Below are 23,333 nucleotides of genomic sequence, written 5' to 3'. Positions count from 1 at the left end.
GGCATCTATAGGGGGATAGCTGGTACTAAATGCCATCTATAGGGGATAGCTGGTACTAATGCCATCTATAGAGGGATAGCTGGTACTAATGCCATCTATAGGGGGATAGCTGGTACTAATGCCATCTATAAGGGGATAGCTGGTACTAAATGCCATCTATAGAGGGATAGCTGGTACTAATGCCATCTATAGGGGGATAGCTGGTAATAAATGCCATCTATAGGGGTATATCTGGTACTAATGCCATCTATAGGGAGATAGCTGGTACTAAATGCCATCTATAGGGGGTTAGCTGGTACTAATGGCATCTATAGGGGGATAGCTGGTACTAGTGCCATCTATATGGGGATAGCTGGTACTAGTGCCATCTATAGGGGGATAGCTGGTACTAGTGCCATCTATAGGGGGATAGCTGGTACTAGTGCCATCTATAGAGGGATAGCTGGTACTAGTGCCACCTATAGAGGGATAGCTGGTACTAGTGCCATCTATAGGGGGATAGCTGGTACTAGTGCAATCTATAGGGGATAGCTGGTACTAGTGCAATCTATAGGGGGATAGCTGGTACTAGTGCAATCTATAGGGGGATAGCTGGTACTAGTGCAATCTATAGGGGGATAGCTGGTACTAGTGCAATCTATAGGGGGATAGCTGGTACTAGTGCAATCTATAGGGGGTAGCTGGTACTAGTGCAATCTATAGGGGGATAGCTGGTACTAGTGCAATCTATAGGGGGATAGCTGGTACTAGTGCAATCTATAGGGGGATAGCTGGTACTAATTCCATCTATAGGGGGATAGCTGGTACTAGTGCAATCTATAGGGGGATAGCTGGTACTAGTGCAATCTATAGGGGGATAGCTGGTACTAGTACAATCTATAGGGGGATAGCTGGTACTAGTGCAATCTATAGGGGGTAGCTGGTACTAGTACAATCTATAGGGGGATAGCTGGTACTAATACCATCTATAGGGGGATAGCTGTTACTAAATGCCATCTATAGGGGGTTAGCTGGTACTAATGGCCTCTATAGGGGGATAGCTGGTACTAGTGCCATCTATATGGGGATAGCTGGTACTAGTGCCATCTATAGGGGGATAGCTGGTACTAGTGCCATCTATAGGGGGATAGCTGGTACTAGTGCCATCTATAGGGGGATAGCTGGTACTAGTGCCATCTATAGAGGGATAGCTGGTACTAGTGCCACCTATAGAGGGATAGCTGGTACTAGTGCCATCTATAGGGGGATAGCTGGTACTAGTGCAATCTATAGGGGATAGCTGGTACTAGTGCAATCTATAGGGGGATAGCTGGTACTAGTGCAATCTATAGGGGGATAGCTGGTACTAGTGCAATCTATAGGGGGATAGCTGGTACTAGTACAATCTATAGGGGGATAGCTGGTACTAGTGCAATCTATAGGGGGGTAGCTGGTACTAGTGCAATCTATAGGGGGATAGCTGGTACTAGTGCAATCTATAGGGGGATAGCTGGTACTAGTGCAATCTATAGGGGGATAGCTGGTACTAGTGCAATCTATAGGGGGATAGCTGGTACTAGTGCAATCTATAGGGGGGTAGCTGGTACTAGTGCAATCTATAGGGGGATAGCTGGTACTAGTACAATCTATAGGGGGATAGCTGGTACTAATACCATCTATAGGGGGATAGCTGGTACTAGTGCAATCTATAGGGGGATAGCTGGTACTAGTACAATCTATAGGGGGGTAGCTGGTACTAGTGCAATCTATAGGGGGATGGCTGGTACTAGTACAATCTATAGGGGGATAGCTGGTACTAATACCATCTATAGGGGGATAGCTGTTACTAAATATGGACTTTTAAAGATCAGCACAAGTTAGTGTTTTTGACGAATCTTAACTACAAACATTAAATGGTTAATCACTAAACCCAGTATCGTGAAGAACTGCCAAGGGAACTGCAAATTTTATACCAAAATAACTGAACTGGAAAAATGGTCCTAATCAGCTATTTTCCCATCTCTGCTATTTTAGAATAAAATCTACAATACTCTCACATGGGCCAAAATCAGACATCTCATTAACTTTAAAGGACAACTGTAGCCAAGTTTTCCCTTCTCATTTTTAAAAACATTCCATGAAATGAATGATTTTAGTGATGTGTGTGGTCTTCTTTTGTCTGGCAGAGCGGTCATGTTGGGTCAGACTCACCCTAACTTTCTGAGGCTGTGAGTGCTCGGTGTGAACCTGCTGCCGTAACAAGTCAGGTTAGTAGAATCAAACCCAACATAGATCTTCAGCCAGATAAAAATCAATGCCCATCACTAAAAAGTAAGCATTAAGCTTCATTAAATGTAATAAAGGTTAAAAGAACGAGAAGTTGTCCTGTAAAGCAGAACTACCATGTTTACATGCCCCCTGTATTTTAATTATTGCTCTCCCCACATTGCCACTTTATTTATATTCATTATCTTTTCTCCCTTGCTCTGAATCGGAATACCTGGGGGCCGCCATTTTGTTTCCTCTGTCCATGACAGCTGCACTGTGCCTTATGTGGGATTCATTTAACTGATGGATTGTGGGTAAACTACATTGGCAGCTGAAATGGAACCTTGATAAAGTTCCGCCCTTTGTAAATGCTCCTTTAGTCATATCTAAAAACTAAGGGGAATTAAAGAAAAGGCGACAAGGGGAAATAGAGGGACAAAAAATATTAATTAAAAAACAAAACCTGCAAAGTGACAGAGCCTTTTCAAAACAAGAACGAAATGATTTATGTGCATCATACTGCAGGTCAATCACGTGACTGTGAGTTTTATTGCTGTGGAGCTCTGTGATACCCTCATAAACACTGCATATTACTGTGAGTTTTATTGCTGTGGAGCTCTGTGGTACACTCATACACACTGCACATTACTGTGAGTTTTATTGCTGTGGAGCTCTGTGATACCCTCATAAACACTGCACATTACTGTGAATTTTATTGCTGTGGAGCTCTGTGATACCCTCATAAACACTGCATATTACTGTGAGTTTTATTGCTGTGGAGCTCTGTGATACCCTCTTACACACTGCACATTACTGTGCGTTTTATTACTGTGGAGCTCTGTGATACCCTCATACACACTGCACATTACTGTGAGTTTTATTACTGTGGAGCTCTGTGATACCCTCATAAACACTGCATATTACTGTGAGTTTTATTGCTGTGGAGCTCTGTGGTACACTCATACACACTGCACATTACTGTGAGTTTTATTGCTGTGGAGCTCTGTGATACCCTCATAAACACTGCACATTACTGTGAGTTTTATTGCTGTGGAGCTCTGTGATACCCTCATAAACACTGCATATTACTGTGAGTTTTATTGCTGTGGAGCTCTGTGATACCCTCTTACACACTGCACATTACTGTGCGTTTTATTACTGTGGAGCTCTGTGATACCCTCATACACACTGCACATTACTGTGAGTTTTATTACTGTGGAGCTCTGTGATACCCTCATACACACTGCACATTACTGTGAGTTTTATTGCTGTGGAGCTCTGTGATACCCTCATAAACACTGCATATTACTGTGAGTTTTATTGCTGTGGAGCTCTGTGGTACACTCATACACACTGCACATTACTGTGAGTTTTATTGCTGTGGAGCTCTGTGATACCCTCATAAACACTGCACATTACTGTGAGTTTTATTGCTGTGGAGCTCTGTGATACCCTCATAAACACTGCATATTACTGTGAGTTTTATTGCTGTGGAGCTCTGTGATACCCTCTTACACACTGCACATTACTGTGCGTTTTATTACTGTGGAGCTCTGTGATACCCTCATACACACTGCACATTACTGTGAGTTTTATTACTGTGGAGCTCTGTGATACCCTCATAAACACTGCATATTACTGTGAGTTTTATTGCTGTGGAGCTCTGTGGTACACTCATACACACTGCACATTACTGTGAGTTTTATTGCTGTGGAGCTCTGTGATACCCTCATAAACACTGCACATTACTGTGAGTTTTATTGCTGTGGAGCTCTGTGATACCCTCATAAACACTGCATATTACTGTGAGTTTTATTGCTGTGGAGCTCTGTGATACCCTCTTACACACTGCACATTACTGTGCGTTTTATTACTGTGGAGCTCTGTGATACCCTCATACACACTGCACATTACTGTGAGTTTTATTGCTGTGGAGCTCTGTGATACACTCATACACACTGCACATTACTTTGAGTATTATTACTGTGAAGCTCTGTGATACACTCATACACTGTACATTACTGTGAGATTTATTACGGTGGTGCTCTGTGATACTCATACACACTGCACATTACTGTGAGTTTTATTGCTGTGGAGCTCTGTGATACCCTCATACACACTGCACATTACTGTGAGTTTTATTGCTGTGGAGCTCTGTGATACCCTCATACACACTGCACATTACTGTGAGTTTTATTACTGTGGAGCTCTGTGATACCCTCATACACACTGCACATTACTGTGAGTTTTATTACTGTGGAGCTCTGTAATACCCTCATACACACTGCACATTACTGTGAGTTTTATTACTGTGGAGCTCTGTAATACCCTCATACACACTGCACATTACTGTGAGTTTTATTACTGTGGAGCTCTGTAATACCCTCATACACACTGCACATACACAGGTTATTTATATGTAAGACAGAAGGACGGCCCATGAACAATGCAGACACACAAATTACACGGCTTAGTAACATGAAATGGCGATGAGAAACACGTGTCGGCTTGGTGCTCAATACTCACCTATGTTTTGCTGGTTTCGGTTGTCTCCAATGACCACACAGATCTCGGCAGGTATCTCTTCCCCACCCTCATTCATTTTCCCCTTGTTGGACTCTTTGGTGTTCTGCCAGATTACTCCTGGAATCTCTTCCTCCGCTTGCTCTTTTTTTACTGTTACATCTTGGGTGGTCATCATTTGCGGCCTTTGGGGTGAGCGTTGTCTGCCAGGATTCTTGCACTCTCCCTAGGAAATGGAAATGGGGGGGTCGTAATTAGTCTGTGGGTTCATTAGGAGGGTGAAAAACTCACTCCCCCGTCCACAATTACTCGCACATTAAAATATTCAGCATTTGAAGACGCCTGGAGAAAGAAACTACCAGAAACCTATTTTAAACAATTAGATGTGAGTGGATTTGGTGCCATTTCTATATTAATAATTCTGCCATATGTAAACAGTGCATGGCTGGCACTCCAGGTTAGATATCACATCGTAAACGGGATGTATTCACAGCGAGTTAGGGCCACACAAGGACAAATTCTCCAAGTCCAAGGACCTACTGACTCAAAGGCCACTACAACCAGTTGTATAATTAACAGACCCTAAACATGTTTAAAGAATAAATAAAACCCATACTCACCTTGCTTGGTTGTGCGCATTCCTCAGACCAGGACCAGCTAATAAAGAAATCAGCCAATCCTGGGACTCGTATTATGTTCACTGGGTGCATTATGGGCAATCCATAAAACCCTTGGGCAGGAGAAGTTCACAGGATTTGGAGTTCAGTTTAACTAGTGAACACTGGAGAGGGTACACCGGCAGACCCAGCAAAATTAGCTCATTCGTGAAATAATCCAAATAACAGAATCACCATACAGAGTGTTAAATAACTCCCTTAATAACCTACATTAACTCTGGAGCTTTTCCTAATTCCTCTGCATGTTACATCACAGTCACGATTATCACATTGCTTAGAAGGGCGGTCACTTTGATTACTTTCTGAACGCATGCACAGCCATTCATTTAAAAAACATCAAAGTATATTCTTTGTGACTTTAATCACTTTGTCATGCAGGTAAAACAGAAGTGCTTTATATGGAGAGAGGCAGATACGGCAGAACAGTTTAGATTTTATTTTGTAAAAGAAAAAGCTATAAATATAACACACTGTGCTTTTGGCTTTAGATGGTTTATACCCGCACGCTAGTCTCCTAGAGATAAAATATTAGCGATTTGGATATATAACGTCACACTGTCAGGATATTTTGTTTCCATTTAAATCAGACAATAAACAAATATTCTCATTTCCAGGAATGCATCGGCATCGGCTCTGCATGCAGTTACACACAGTCACTTAGGGTGGGTATTCTAGAAATATTTAGGGGGGACCCGCCTGATGTATATTTCTCTACAAATTTTCATGTTTCTAAAAATTACTTCATGTGAAAAAGAAAGAGAAAAAAAAACCAAAGAAAATTTGGGATGCAGCTTTTTACAGGCTGAGCTGCCAGAAATTTACATAGAACATTTTGCCTATTTAAATTTTCAGAGCAAAATTTATTATGTAAAGTTTATGCAAATACTTGGGTGGGAAAACCAAGAAAGTTTTAGATTTACTTTTTGCATGGGTAAGAAAATGCTGTAATTAAAATTGTGTTCTTTCAAAATTAATCTAAATGTCCGAGTTCCCCCTCCCAACATGTGACAATCTGCCAGGGACATTTTACAACAGAGTGAGCAAGTGGTTCAAAAAAGATTTCATTAAATGTCAGCTTTGTCATCTACAAATGGTTAAATATTTACCAAAACTGTTTGTTTTCTACAACAGAACAGCATTATTTAACCAATTATTGTAAACAATGGGACCGTGTCTGGGCCTAACATCCCCTGAAATGGATTTTCTGTAAGGACTGCAAATTACAAATAAATATAGAAATATAATAGATCAATATATATCTATATAACACAATCACAGACAGACCTTGAACACTTTTTTACTCCACATGTGCATTACAAATTTCCCATAATATGATTGACCATCACTAAACAACGACAATCTGCAGAGCTACCAAAAAAATATTACTGGAATTATACAATGTCTAACATCACCCAAACACTGACTAATCAGAAACCAGACACCAAATTCAGCTAATTGATGTATCAATGGTTAAAGAGTTCCTCCAGGTTCCATGATTAAGTGGTCATGGTGCATGGAGTCTCTATCTGCAGCTTTTGCTTTGAAACACTGTACATACAGAGTTTAACCCCTCCGTCTGCGTCATTGGGTTCCATTAACCTAATGTTAATTTTGTACAAATTCTGGTGCCAGACAACCATTACCAGCATACCCCTAGCCTCCACTCAACCTGGGGGAGTTGCAAAGGTAGAGAGGATATGCACTATCCGGGGAGTACTCCCACCAGAGTGCTCCAACCCAGGAAAGATTCAATAGAACAATGTAGATCAGGAAACACCTGATGGTTTTATTGTAAAGTGCAAAACAACAAAGTTTCGGCTCCTTGGAGCTTTTGTCAAGTCTAACAAACCCTGTGGCATACCTAGGTATAAGTCTAAATATGGGTCTATGCCACTGGGCTTGTAAGACTTTACATGATGTGAGTAGGATCGGGCTGAGGGGAACACTTGGCCTGGGCGCTAGAATAAATGTTAATCTATGCTTTTTCTTTTTTAATCTTTGATTGATGGGACCAGCACAACAGTGGTTACTCTAATTAAAATCTGGGTTTTCTTGAACTCATATTTGTGGAGGAGTAACACTTTAATAATCTCTGTGCCAGATGATATGGGGTATAGTCTCATCATATGGGCTTATCGCTCTAAGCTCACCAATACATCAAACCTCTAATTTAATATTAGTGATTGTTAACAATACGATGATGGGGTTGTATAATCACCATGGAAACGAATGGACGTACACGGGGTTAACTCTCCTGCATTACAAATCATTCAGGGCTATTCAGACTCCGTACAGAACCAACATGGGAGACACAAATTGTATCCCATAACGAGTCAGCTGGAAACACAGCTGGATTAGCAAGATTTTACAGTCTCTGTTTTGGCCTAAAATTTGCAATTTTCTGGTTATTTCTCCACAACTCCCCTTTTAATTAATAACTGTGTGAGCTTTCCCTGCAATATATAGAAAGCTGTAACACAGACATAGACAAACATATATAGTACGCTGTAACACAGACATAGACAAACATATATAGTACGCTGTAACACAGACATAGACAAACATATATAGTACGCTGTAACACAGACAAACATATATAGTATGCTGTAACACAGACAGACATATATAGTACGCTGTAACACAGACAGACATATATAGTACGCTGTAACACAGACAGACATATATAGTACGCTGTAACACAGACAGACATATATAGTACGCTGTAACACAGACAGACATATATAGTACGCTGTAACACAGACATAGACAAACATATATAGTACGCTGTAACACAGACAAACATATATAGTATGCTGTAACACAGACAGACATATATAGTACGCTGTAACACAGACAAACATATATAGTACGCTGTAACACAGACAGACATATATAGTACGCTGTAACACAGACAGACATATATAGTACGCTGTAACACAGACATAGACAAACATATATAGTACGCTGTAACACAGACAAACATATATAGTATGCTGTAACACAGACAGACATATATAGTACGCTGTAACACAGACAGACATATATAGTACGCTGTAACACAGACAAACATATATAGTACGCTGTAACACAGACAGACATATATAGTACGCTGTAACACAGACAGACATATATAGTACGCTGTAACACAGACATAGACAAACATATATAGTACGCTGTAACACAGACAAACATATATAGTATGCTGTAACACAGACAGACATATATAGTACGCTGTAACACAGACAGACATATATAGTACGCTGTAACACAGACAGACATATATAGTACGCTGTAACACAGACATAGACAAACATATATAGTACGCTGTAACACAGACAGACATATACAGTACGCTGTAACACAGACAGACATATATAGTACGCTGTAACACAGACAGACATATATAGTACGCTGTAACACAGACATAGACAAACATATATAGTACGCTGTAACACAGACAGACATATACAGTACGCTGTAACACAGACAGTCATATATAGTACGCTGTAACACAGACAGACATATATAGTACGCTGTAACACAGACAGACAAACATATATAGTACGCTGTAACACAGACAGACATATATAGTATGCTGTAACACAGACATAGACAAACATATATAGTACGCTGTAACACAGACAGACATATATAGTACGCTGTAACACAGACAGACATATATAGTACGCTGTAACACAGACAGACATATATAGTACGCTGTAACACAGACAGACATATATAGTACGCTGTAACACAGACAGACATATATAGTACGCTGTAACACAGACATAGACAAACATATATAGTACATTGTAACACAGACATAAACATATACAGTACGCTGTAACAGATAGATCTATATAGTACATTATAACACAGACTTGCATAAACATATATAGTACATTGTAACACAGACTTACATAAACATATATAGTACGCTGTAACACAGACAGACATATATAGTACGCTGTAACACAGACAGACATATATAGTACGCTGTAACACAGACAGACATATATAGTACGCTGTAACACAGACAGACATATATAGTACGCTGTAACACAGACAGACATATATAGTACGCTGTAACACAGACAGACATATATAGTACGCTGTAACACAGACAGACATATATAGTACGCTGTAACACAGACAGACATATATAGTACGCTGTAACACAGACAGACATATATAGTACGCTGTAACACAGACAGACATATATAGTACGCTGTAACACAGACAGACATATATAGTACGCTAAATAAATACAATAAAAAAGGCTGCGCACAAATATAAAATCCAATGGTTAAACAAAAAAGGAGAGAAATAGTCCAGCTATTGTGTCCTTACAAGTGTCCTTGGATGTTGAGGTCTTCTACTTGTATAGTGGTATCACTTGATATGAAAGATAAAAAGGAACAAGGAACAACCAATGGTGTAGTACGTAAAATTCAGGTATAGGTGTGAAAAGAAATAGTATAAAACTCACATTTACCAGAGCTAATGTCCAGCTCTGGAGTGAAGTGCGTACAGCGGTTTAATCCCCGCTTATGGGATATAAGGCAGGTTCCTCTCCGTGAGTGGTTTTCAATTCTCGGAATAAAAAGAAGAAACAGCCAATAGTGCTCACTGTGTGGCAATATGAATAAGAATAATAAAAAAAATTTTACTTACAAAATAAGAGCAGGCACACTGCTCTTTGATGACAGCTTGGGTGGATTGATCCCCACCTAAGGATTTCTTTGAGTACAGGAAACTTCCAGGGGTATTCAAGGTTTTTTATAAAACCAGTAAAAAAAGATAAAAATAACAATAAAAAGCCAGGGTAAAATAGAAGTTATGTGTCTATAAAAAAGATAATTGGCACAAACAAATGACCAAATAATACTTTAATATATAAAACACAATATTTAAATATCCATAACGCGTTTCGTCACTCAAGGACTTTTTCAAATGGAATAACATGTTTAACCTGGCAGGTAGATATTATATAAGAACATAATTATTTGAATTTTGGCGCCAAAACTTGGTCCATCCAATCAGAATTAAAAGCACGTTTAAAACTTAAAATACGTTAATAACTTAATAAAAGCTTAGTTTGTAATATAGCAACATGATTCTAATTACTATAAATCAAAAACGAGGGTGAAAAAGTATAGATTTAAACGTTTCAAAATTGTCACATGACCGGCATCACTTCCGCATTTCCGCAATGCTCAATGGGAAATGTAGTTCAATTTGGCCGTGAGCGTTAAAATTTTAAAATACATTAAATCACTTAATGGGAGCTCTGTTTATAATCTAGCAACATAGTTCTGGTTGATATAATTCAAAAACGAGGGTAAGAAAGTGTGAATTTAAAAGTTTTAAAGTTTTAAAATGGTCACATGACCGGCGTCACTTCCGTTTTTCGGAAGCATAGCCGCAATGCTCTGTGGGAAATGTAGTACAATTTGGCCGCGAGCAACGGCCGTTTCCCATTACATTAAAATTTGAACATGTATTTACCCATATTCATTTGTTGCTAATTCAGAGATAAATTGTAAAAAACGAAAATGCCAAATATTATTTTTGAACAGTAAAAAATGGTCACGTGATTATTGGCAATAGAGGCCGAAATGGATTATGGGAAATGTAGTTAAAAGATTGAAAATTAAGAGGCAAATACCCAAAGGGGACTAGTAAAATAAGGGGAATAAAATAGGAAGAAAACATAAGTACATATAAATAAAAGGAACAAATACACCTTATATTAAAAAGGGCCAATACTGATAAAATGGGCAGGTTAAATAAAAGGTTGGGTAATTTGCAGGTAACAATAAGACCAGGATATATGTAAATAAAATATGTAAATAAAATGAATAACAATGAAATCTTGCTTTAAAGGTACAGGCATCAAATTATATAAATATTTATAAAAAATATAAATATTTATAAAAAATTATGTAAGTCAAAATCTGCATTGAGGCCATGGGGTATAAGAGTCTGAAGTTTATACACCCATTCCATCTCTGTTTTTCCAAGTTACTTGGAAAAACAGAGATGGAATGGGTGTATAAACTTCAGACTCTTATACCCCATGGCCTCAATGCAGATTTTGACTTACATAATTTTTTATAAATATTTATATAATTTGATGCCTGTACCTTTAAAGCAAGATTTCATTGTTATTCATTTTATTTACATATTTTATTTACATATATCCTGGTCTTATTGTTACCTGCAAATTACCCAACCTTTTATTTAACCTGCCCATTTTATCAGTATTGGCCCTTTTTAATATAAGGTGTATTTGTTCCTTTTATTTATATGTACTTATGTTTTCTTCCTATTTTATTCCCCTTATTTTACTAGTCCCCTTTGGGTATTTGCCTCTTAATTTTCAATCTTTTAACTACATTTCCCATAATCCATTTCGGCCTCTATTGCCGATAATCACGTGACCATTTTTTACTGTTCAAAAATAATATTTGGCATTTTCGTTTTTTACAATTTATCTCTGAATTAGCAACAAATGAATATGGGTAAATACATGTTCAAATTTTAATGTAATGGGAAACGGCCGTTGCTCGCGGCCAAATTGTACTACATTTCCCACAGAGCATTGCGGCTATGCTTCCGAAAAACGGAAGTGACGCCGGTCATGTGACCATTTTAAAACTTTAAAACTTTTAAATTCACACTTTCTTACCCTCGTTTTTGAATTATATCAACCAGAACTATGTTGCTAGATTATAAACAGAGCTCCCATTAAGTGATTTAATGTATTTTAAAATTTTAACGCTCACGGCCAAATTGAACTACATTTCCCATTGAGCATTGCGGAAATGCGGAAGTGATGCCGGTCATGTGACAATTTTGAAACGTTTAAATCTATACTTTTTCACCCTCGTTTTTGATTTATAGTAATTAGAATCATGTTGCTATATTACAAACTAAGCTTTTATTAAGTTATTAACGTATTTTAAGTTTTAAACGTGCTTTTAATTCTGATTGGATGGACCAAGTTTTGGCGCCAAAATTCAAATAATTATGTTCTTATATAATATCTACCTGCCAGGTTAAACATGTTATTCCATTTGAAAAAGTCCTTGAGTGACGAAACGCGTTATGGATATTTAAATATTGTGTTTTATATATTAAAGTATTATTTGGTCATTTGTTTGTGCCAATTATCTTTTTTATAGACACATAACTTCTATTTTACCCTGGCTTTTTATTGTTATTTTTATCTTTTTTTACTGGTTTTATAAAAAACCTTGAATACCCCTGGAAGTTTCCTGTACTCAAAGAAATCCTTAGGTGGGGATCAATCCACCCAAGCTGTCATCAAAGAGCAGTGTGCCTGCTCTTATTTTGTAAGTAAAATTTTTTTTATTATTCTTATTCATATTGCCACACAGTGAGCACTATTGGCTGTTTCTTCTTTTTATTCCAAGAATTGAAAACCACTCACGGAGAGGAACCTGCCTTATATCCCATAAGCGGGGATTAAACCGCTGTACGCACTTCACTCCAGAGCTGGACATTAGCTCTGGTAAATGTGAGTTTTATACTATTTCTTTTCACACCTATACCTGAATTTTACGTACTACACCATTGGTTGTTCCTTGTTCCTTTTTATCTTTCATATCAAGTGATACCACTATACAAGTAGAAGACCTCAACATCCAAGGACACTTGTAAGGACACAATAGCTGGACTATTTCTCTCCTTTTTTGTTTAACCATTGGATTTTATATTTGTGCGCAGCCTTTTTTATTGTATTTATTTATCTTATTTCAAAGGGTTTGAGGGATTCCCTTTTTTTAAGGTTGCTGCCAAAAGTTATCTAGCGCTGTCTTATTCTTTTTATATATAGTACGCTGTAACAGAGACTTACATAAACATTTATAGTAAATTGTAACACAGACAGACATAAACATGGCAAACTAGCTCTGATTGAACCATGACAGCCTGTCATCATAATCTGCACTGACATTTGTTTTATAAACATTGATCAAAGAATCCATCATTAACCTGCCTTCCCTTATGGTACAGATGGTATTCACCAGGCCAGACAGTTTGTTAGAATCTCAGGTTCTGATTGGCTGCTGACATCACATGATCTCCAGCTGATGTCCTAGAGATACACTGCGGGTTATTCACCAGGATTGGTTGAAATTGATTTATAGAAAGATAATTACGTGTCTCTATGACAATACGAATGGTGATAAAATGATACAATGTACAGGTGTGAGTTGTGATTTAACTGCGGATGCTGGCGATGAGATGACACGGCCTTCTGTTACACTAGTATGAGCCTGGATTGCTTCTAATCCAATTGTAATACTTCCAAGGGAAAACTACATTAAAGCTAACTTCATTTGACTAAAGAGATCTAATAAATCTGTGAAAATGTGTGGTTTTCTTCTTTCAAACTGCCAAACCACATATTTTTGGCATTATCTGCCGTTATGTAAATATGTATTGGACCTTAAACTGATGGCAAGTCATTGGAGGGCTGGCGTGGGCATCGCTGCCCCGGCTGTGTGTTTGGGGCCCAGCATATCGACATCACAGGCCTGAGTGGCCATCTAACCTCCTCATAACAAGGGTAGGTACAATCACTTTGCCCCTGCCAGCCGATGGATGCCCCCGAGTCCTGTTAGCTGGCAGACGGGAGTATAATGGACAAGACTCCACTAACTTTTTATAAGGTTCTGTTTTGTGGATTGAGCAATAAAAAATAATTAATACCTGGATTTTTCAGTAAGCGCACATTAAATACAGTATAGAAACTTTACAAAAAGGGAGTATTTTGACAGTTCTAGTTGATACAGCTTAAATTCAGTTCCATTAATCATTAGACCCATTTAAAGATGTAGCATGCTTTTCAAACCTTTGTCTCTTTAATTGAAATGAAAAGGTAAAAGAATGGCTTCCCTTTTTACAGCCTCCAGGCCATGTTTAACACAACCAGCTCCACTTCAGCTGGTTTATCAGCCCTGGCTATTTCTGTCTAAAATTTACAATTCCCTTGTCAATGCTGCACAATTCCTGGTTAAGTGAAGTAAAGTCTGCACACTGCAGGTCTTCTGCCTATGCTGCCAATGTAACATGTACAACAAAAAACCAAGGATTCGGGGGAAAAGCAATAAACAGAGATTATTCATTCTAGGTTTCCAATTCCCAGAATACATTTTAAACCATAACAGGACTTCAGGAACACAGGATATCAAAATTTCACACATGTATTGTTATTAAAAAAACCTATTGAAAATACGCTGACCTGTCTTGGGAATTTCTCATGTGTAATATTGCGTCCCAGGGTCACAGTAACAGCCACTGACCGTTTCAGCAGTAAATAGGGTGTGCTGGGTAAATTCTAATTGTGTCGATACAGCGTGATCTATGCATACATACAGTGCGGGGCCTCTGCTACCTTCACATTAAAATTCAAAGGGAAAAAAAAACACAATTCCAAGAAACCTGCCCACCAATACTGCCTGATTTATTCCGTATTCAAAAGGATTTTGGAAAGAAATGGTTTGAAACAAAAAGGAAAAAAAAAAAAGGAAAAGAAAAACAGATGTATTGAAAGAATATCCGAAATTCCTCCAATGCTAGAATCGGTCGGCTACAATTTTCTCTTCTTGCCAGTGATTCTTACAAAATAAAACCTTTTTTAATTTAAATGCTAATGCACTGAATTAAATTTTAATAAGAGAGGAAATTGAAAAGCTGAGCTGGAATATTGCAAATAAATCCAAGCAGAAACTGCAGAAATTAAAAATTCTAGTATGTGGGATGATGGCCGTTAAGCTATTTTATAGGATTACATTTTTTTTTCATTTTTGAGTGAAGCAGAAATCAGATCTTGCTGACTACAGAGTATTAAATCCACAGAGCGGTGATTTATTATTCCTCGCTCCCCGGAGAAACGGCCTCTCTTTCATGTTGAAATATTTCATAAATTTTAAGACAGCATAAATTCTTAATTTAGAGTTATAGAGGTCACATTTAATGCACTCATGAAATTCAGAAATATTAACGGAATATCGGCCATAAAAAAAACGGCATATTTCTTCCAAAAATTACACTTACATTTTCTCACAAATAAGCTTTTGTAAAAGCAGGAAAATATAGTTTCTTTTGAATCATCGAATGATAAGGAAATCCCTCAATATATAAAAAGCCACAACATGCAAATACTAAGCTCCTGTGTGCAGATTTTTGTAAATTTGGTTAATCTATTTAATGTTATGCCTCACTAATTGCTGCCTATAACGAGGAGCCTGGTGGCATATATCACAGGGGACTTTTGAAGCCTGGTTTGTGGATGATCCCACTGTACTATACAAAGTAGGAGTTATAGAATACAATCTGTAAACTGATAGGAAATGTATAGATATTATGTCACTGTACATTTTAGGACTTTCATTCACTGTAGCTCAGTTTGGGGGCCACCAGCACAATATACACTGCTAAAAATAAATAAAGGGAACACAGAAATAGCACGTCCTAGATCTGAATGAATTAAATATTCTTCTGAAATACTTTTTTCTTTACTTAGTTGAATGTGCTGACAACAAAATCAAACAAAAATAAAAAAAATGGAAATCAATTTTTTTGACCCATGGAGGTCTGGATTTGGAGTCACACTAAAAATTAAAGTGGAAAAGCACACTACAGGCTGATCCAACTTTGATGTAATGTCCTTAAAACAAGTTAAAATGAGGCTCAGTAGTGTGTGTGGCCTCCACGTGCCTGTATGACCTCCCTACAACGCCTGTGCATGCTCCTGATGAGGTGGCGGATGGTCTCCTGAGGGATCTCCTCCCAGACCTGGACTAAAGCATCTGCCAACTCCTGGACAGTCTGTGGTGCAACGTGACGTTGGTGGATGGAGCGAGACATGATGTCCCAGATGTGCTCAATTGGATTCAGGTCTGGGGAACGGGCAGGCCAGTCCATAGCATCAATGCCTTCATCTTGCAGGAACTGCTAACACACTCCAGCCACATGAGGTCTAGCATTGTCTTGCATTAGGAGGAACCCAGGGCCAACCGCACCAGCATATGGTCTCACAAGGGGTCTGAGGATCTCATCTCGGTACCTAATGGCAGTCAGGCTACCTCTGGCGAGCACATGGAGGGCTGTGCGGCCCCCAAAAGAAATGCCACCCCACACCATTACTGACCCACTGCCAAACCGGTCATGCTGGAGGATGTTGCAGGCAGCAGAACGTTCTCTACGGCGTCTCCCGACTCTGTCACGTCTGTCACATGTGCTCAGTGTGAACCTGCTTTCATCTGTGAAGAGCACAGGCCGCCAGTGGCGAATTTGCCGATCTTGGTGTTCTCTGGCAAATGCCAAACATCCTGCACGGTGTTGGGCTGTAAGCACAACCCCCACCTGTGGACGTCGGGCCCTCATGGAGTCTGCTTCTGACCTTTTGAGCAGGCACATGCACATTTGTGGCCTGCTGGAGGTCATTTTGCAGGGCTCTGGCAGTGCTCCACCTGTTCCTCCTTGCACAAAGGTGGAGGTAGCGGTCCTGCTGATGGGTTTTTGCCCTCCTACGGCCTCCTCCACGTCTCCTAATGTACTGGCCTGTCTCGTGGTAGCGCCTCCATGCTCTGGACACTACGCTGACAGACATAGCAAACCTTCTTGCCACAGCTCACATTGATGTGCCATCCTGGATGAGCTGCACTACCTGAGCCACTTGCGTGGGTTGTAGACTCCGTCTCATGCTACCACTAGAGTGAAGGCACCGCCAGCATTCAAAAGTGACCAAAATATCAGCCAGGAAGCATAGGAACTGAGAAGTGGTCTGTGGTCACCACCTGCAGAACCACTCCTTTATTGGGGGTGTCTTGCTAATTGCCTAAAATTTCCACCTGTTGTCTATCCCATTTGCACAACAGCATGTGAAATAGATTGTCACTCAGTGTTGCTTCCTAAGTGGACAGTTTGATTTCACAGAAGTGTGATTGACTTGGAGTTACTTTGTGTTGTTTAAGTGTTCCCTTTATTTTTTTAAAGCAGTGTATAAACCAAATCTACCTGCCAGAAGGGAACTTCTTATACTGTGTGAATGGCTGGTTGACTTTAGGACCGAAAATTAAAACCAAATAAATCTAAATCGAACCAGTGATAATCTACATTATCAATATGATCGCCATTACACTGCGCCAGTGACATCCTACATTATCAATATGAACGCCATTACACTGCGCCAGTGACATCCTACATTATCAATATGAACGCCATTACACTGCGCCAGTGACATCCTACATTATCAATATGAACGCCATTACACTGCGCCAGTGACATCCTACATCATCAATATGAACGCCATTACACTGCGCCAGTGACATCCTACATCATCAATATGATCGCCATTACACTGCACCAGTGACATCCTACATTATCAATATGAACGCCATTACACTGCACCAGTGACATCCTACATTATCAATATGAACGCCATTACACTGCGCCAGTGACATCCTACATCATCAATATGATCGCCATTACACTGCGCCAGTGACATCCTACATTATCAATATGATCGCCATTACACTGCGCCAGTGACATCCTACATTATCAATATGATCGCCATTACACTGCGCCAGTGACATCCTACATCATCAATATGAACACCATCACACTGCACCAGTGACATCCTACATTATCAATATGATCGCCATTACACTGCGCCAGTGATATCCTACATTATCAATATGAACGCCATTACGCTGTGCCAGTGACATCCTACATTATCAATATGAACGCCATTACACTGCGCCAGTGACATCCTACATATCAATATGATCGTCATTACACTGCGCCGCGTTATCAATATGAACATCTTTAGACAAGCATGGCATTTAATATATGCTGCAAACAGTGTGAAATGGAATATCACTTAAAGGGACTCTATAGTCACCAGAACAACTACAGCTTCATGTATAGTATACGGCTTCATGTACAGTATACAGCTTCATGTACAGTATACGGCTTCATGTACAGTATACAGCTTCATGTACAGTATACGGCTTAATGTATAGTATACAGCTTCATGTACAGTATACGGCTTCATGTACAGTATACAGCTTCATGTACAGTATACGGCTTAATGTATAGTATACAGCTTCATGTACAGTATACGGCTTAATGTATAGTATACAGCTTCATGTACAGTATACAGCTTCATGTACAGTATACGGCTTCATGTACAGTATACAGCTTCATGTTTAGTATACAGCTTCATGTACAGTATACAGCTTCATGTACAGTATACAGCTTCATGTACAGTATACAGCTTCATGTACAGTATACGGCTTAATGTATAGTATACAGCTTCATGTACAGTATACAGCTTCATGTACAGTATACAGCTTCATGTATAGTATACGGCTTCATGTATAGTATACAGCTTCATGTACAGTATACAGCTTCATGTATAGTATACGGCTTCATGTACAGTATACAGCTTCATGTATAGTATACGGCTTAATGTATAGTATACGGCTTCATGTATAGTATACGGCTTAATGTATAGTATACAGCTTCATGTATAGTATACAGCTTCATGTACAGTATACAGCTTCATGTACAGTATACGGCTTAATGTATAGTATACAGCTTCATGTACAGTATACGGCTTAATGTATAGTATACGGCTTCATGTACAGTATACGGCTTCATGTACAGTATACAGCTTCATGTACAGTATACAGCTTCATGTACAGTATACAGCTTCATGTACAGTATACAGCTTCATGTATAGTATACGGCTTCATGTATAGTATACAGCTTCATGTACAGTATACAGCTTCATGTATAGTATACGGCTTAATGTACAGTATACAGCTTCATGTACAGTATACAGCTTCATGTATAGTATACGGCTTAATGTATAGTATACGGCTTCATGTATAGTATACGGCTTAATGTATAGTATACAGCTTCATGTACAGTATACAGCTTCATGTACAGTATACAGCTTCATGTATAGTATACAGCTTCATGTATAGTATACGGCTTAATGTACAGTATACAGCTTCATGTACAGTATACAGCTTCATGTACAGTATACAGCTTCATGTACAGTATACGGCTTAATGTATAGTATACAGCTTAATGTACAGTATACAGCTTCATGTACAGTATACAGCTTCATGTACAGTATACAGCTTCATGTATAGTATACGGCTTCATGTATAGTATACAGCTTCATGTACAGTATACAGCTTCATGTATAGTATACGGCTTAATGTATAGTATACAGCTTCATGTACAGTATACAGCTTCATGTATAGTATACGGCTTAATGTATAGTATACGGCTTCATGTATAGTATACGGCTTAATGTATAGTATACAGCTTCATGTATAGTATACAGCTTCATGTACAGTATACAGCTTCATGTATAGTATACAGCTTCATGTATAGTATACGGCTTAATGTACAGTATACAGCTTCATGTACAGTATACAGCTTCATGTACAGTATACAGCTTCATGTACAGTATACAGCTTCATGTACAGTATACAGCTTCATGTATAGTATACAGCTTCATGTACAGTATACAGCTTCATGTACAGTATACAGCTTCATGTATAGTATACAGCTTCATGTATAGTATACAGCTTCATGTAGTGGTTCTGGTGTCTGTAACTTGACCCTGCAGGCCTTTTGGATACCTCCAGTGGCAGTCACTCAGACGGCCACTAAAGGTGCAGCACTGACATTCAGTGTCTCCACGCTCTGCATGGAGGTGCTCTACTTTCTCCATAGGGATACAGAGGAAAGGACTGGATTGGATGCGATTGTCAATTCTGATTGTCGCAGCCAAGGTGGCGGAGCCAGCGCCGGCAGACCCACACAGCGCTGTAGTAAAGGTGAGTTTTTGCCTTTTTAAGGGGTGCGAGGGGGGGCTGACCACTTAGCATGTTTTGTTAACACTACAGGGTCAGGAATATACGTTAGTGTTCCTTTAATAAATAGGGCTTGTTAGAAAGACTTAGTTATTTAGAGTTATTTCTAAGTTACTGTTGCAGTCAAATAGTAAACAAACAGAAAATTAAAAGCAGCAATTCATTTTTCATTTGACCCCAGTCTGCCGTTTAGAGAATAAAATCCAGATAACAAATATACAGACTATTAACCATTTATTTCCACACAGCCATCAAGCAAGCATGAGAGACACTTTACACAGGAATACCACACTTTGTCCCATGATGTGAAGATAGAGAAGGCCGGTGGGAGCCCCAGAAGGGACGATGCTTGGATGAACACAGGACGTATAATGAATTAGGAGAAGCCGGAGAAGATCTTACTCATTGAGTGAAATTAACTGAACTGCTCTCTATGGGCTATCTCTATATTAAAAAAGAAAATATCCCGAGATATTCTTTTCAACCCAATTTATATATTTTAAACCTACATTTGACAGGCTGATTGTCAACTAATGAGAACTGATTGTGACAAACAACGCTGACATTGTGATGTAAAAGATGGCTCAGTGAAGGCCTTAGGCCACAATATCCCACAATGCACTGTAAGGTGGGCCAGTGCCCAGTCCCAGAGCGAGCCCTTGCAGAATCAGCCATCACTGAAAAAATGGGCGCTGACCTAATGAAAATCTCTCGGTCAGATCTCATGATCGGAAAGACTGAATCTCTGGGAAATATTAACTCTTACTTTCAATCTGTAATTAGGAGTGCCGAAGCTCCTACTATCCTAAAATGAGACAAGTTTCGTCTCAGTATCCCCTCCATTGCCAGACCAGGGAGATTTAAGTGAGAAGTGATATAATATCATTCAGTGTCCTGAGAGGAAACTCTGTGTTATTGTCCATGTGTCCGTATTTGGGGACGAGATTGATAGGTTCCAGTCACCATGCAAACTGCTGCCCGTCAACTGCCCAAAAGTGTCTCCATCAGAGTGAAATCTGGGTCAGCCAGTCCCAGGGGACGCAATGTGCTAGTTTATGAGAAGGAATAATACCTGCGTTATTTTTAGACTGCACTTGTTATACATCTGACTATCACCAAATGAGTTTAAACAAATCCTTTACTTGACGCTTTGTAAAATGACAAGGAAACAGGGACCGTCAGTGGTGAGGACATCTGCTATTCTAGCCGGGGCAGCATGTTGCTGTCCTCAGCATACACACCTATGGTGGCCAGAGCTTAAAGGGACGTCACATAATGCAACGCTACGCCTCTCATTACTGCATTCAGGGAGCATTGTGGGGAAGGGACAAACATGTGCAGACTGCTATAGGATGTGGATATCACTTTCCAATATGTCTACCATTACTATGGAGGTGGTTACTGTGTTTTGATATCCACCAGCTGGTGGCACAGAGCTCCACAACCAAACAACTCACAGTAATGTGCAGTGTGTAGAGCTCCACAGCTATACAACTCCCAGTAATATGCAGTGTGTATGAGTGTATCACAGAGCTCCACAGCTATACAACTCCCAGTAATATGCAGTGTGTATGAGTGTATCACAGAGCTCCACAGCTATACAACTCACAGTAATATGCAGTGTGTATGAGTGTATCACAGAGCTCCACAGCTATACAACTCCCAGTAATATGCAGTGTGTATGAGTGTATCACAGAGCTCCACAGCTATACAACTCCCAGTAATGTGCAGTGTGTATGAGTGTATCACAGAGCTCCACAGCTATACAACTCACAGTAATATGCAGTGTGTATGAGTGTATCACAGAGCTCCACAGCTATACAACTCCCAGTAATATGCAGTGTGTATGAGTGTATCACAGAGCTCCACAGCTATACAACTCACAGTAATATGCAGTGTGTATGAGTGTATCACAGAGCTCCACAGCTATACAACTCCCAGTAATGTGCAGTGTGTATGAGTGTATCACAGAGCTCCACAGCTATACAACTCACAGTAATATGCAGTGTGTATGAGTGTATCACAGAGCTCCACAGCTATACAACTCACAGTAATGTGCAGTGGGTATGAGTGTATCACAGAGCTCCACAGCTATACAACTCCCAGTAATATGCAGTGTGTATGAGTGTATCACAGAGCTCCACAGCTATACAACTCACAGTAATATGCAGTGTGTATCACAGAGCTCCACAGCTATACAACTCCCAGTAATGTGCAGTGTGTATGAGTGTATCACAGAGCTCCACAGCTATACAACTCACAGTAATATGCAGTGTGTATGAGTGTATCACAGAGCTCCACAGCTATACAACTCACAGTAATGTGCAGTGTGTATGAGTGTATCACAGAGCTCCACAGCTATACAACTCACAGTAATGTGCAGTGTGTATGAGGGTATCACAGAGCTCCACAGCTATACAACTCACAGTAATGTGCAGTGTGTATGAGTGTACCACAGAGCTCCACAACGCTCCACAGTAATAAAACGCACAGTAATGTGCAGTGTGTATTAGTGTATCAGAGCTCCACAGTAATAAAACTCACAGTAATGTGCAGTGTGTATGAGTGTATCACAGAGCTCCACAGTAATAAAACTCACAGTAATGTGCAGTGTGTATTAGTGTATCAGAGCTCCACAGTAATAAAACTCACAGTAATGTGCAGTGTATGAGCGTATCACAGAGCTCCACAGCAATAAAACTCACAGTAATGTGCAGTGTGTATGAGTGTATCACAGAGCTCCACAGTAATAAAACTCACAGTAATGTGCAGTGTGTATTAGTGTATCAGAGCTCCACAGTAATAAAACTCACAGTAATGTGCAGTGTGTATGAGTGTATCAAAGAGCTCCACAGTAATAAAACTCACAGTAATGTGCAGTGTGTATGAGGGTATCACAGAGCTCCACAGTAATAAAACTCACAGTAATGTGCAGTGTGTATGAGTGTATCAAAGA

The 23,333-nt window shown here is 39.4% G+C and overlaps 1 protein-coding gene across 9 annotated transcripts in view; it reads right to left on the bottom strand.

Annotated features, from left to right (window-relative positions):
* Nucleotides 1-23,333, bottom strand: part of LOC134573370 (zinc finger protein 618-like) — a 110,057-nt gene that overhangs the window by 63,775 nt on the left and 22,949 nt on the right. For 8 of the 9 annotated variants that reach the window (XM_063433081.1, XM_063433085.1, XM_063433086.1 and 5 more), the window contains exon 2: nucleotides 4,774-4,996. The exons of the other annotated variant lie outside the window; for it this stretch is intronic. In XM_063433081.1, the coding sequence (XP_063289151.1) occupies nucleotides 4,774-4,996 (223 nt within the window). The remainder of the gene's footprint in view (nucleotides 1-4,773; nucleotides 4,997-23,333) is intronic. 9 annotated transcript variants of the gene reach the window in all.

The sequence above is a fragment of the Pelobates fuscus genome, chromosome 9 (genome assembly GCF_036172605.1).
Source record: "Pelobates fuscus isolate aPelFus1 chromosome 9, aPelFus1.pri, whole genome shotgun sequence".
NCBI lineage: Eukaryota > Metazoa > Chordata > Amphibia > Anura > Pelobatidae > Pelobates > Pelobates fuscus.
The sequence above is the reverse complement of the archived record's forward strand: the minus strand, read 5'-3'. Positions and strand labels throughout refer to the sequence as shown.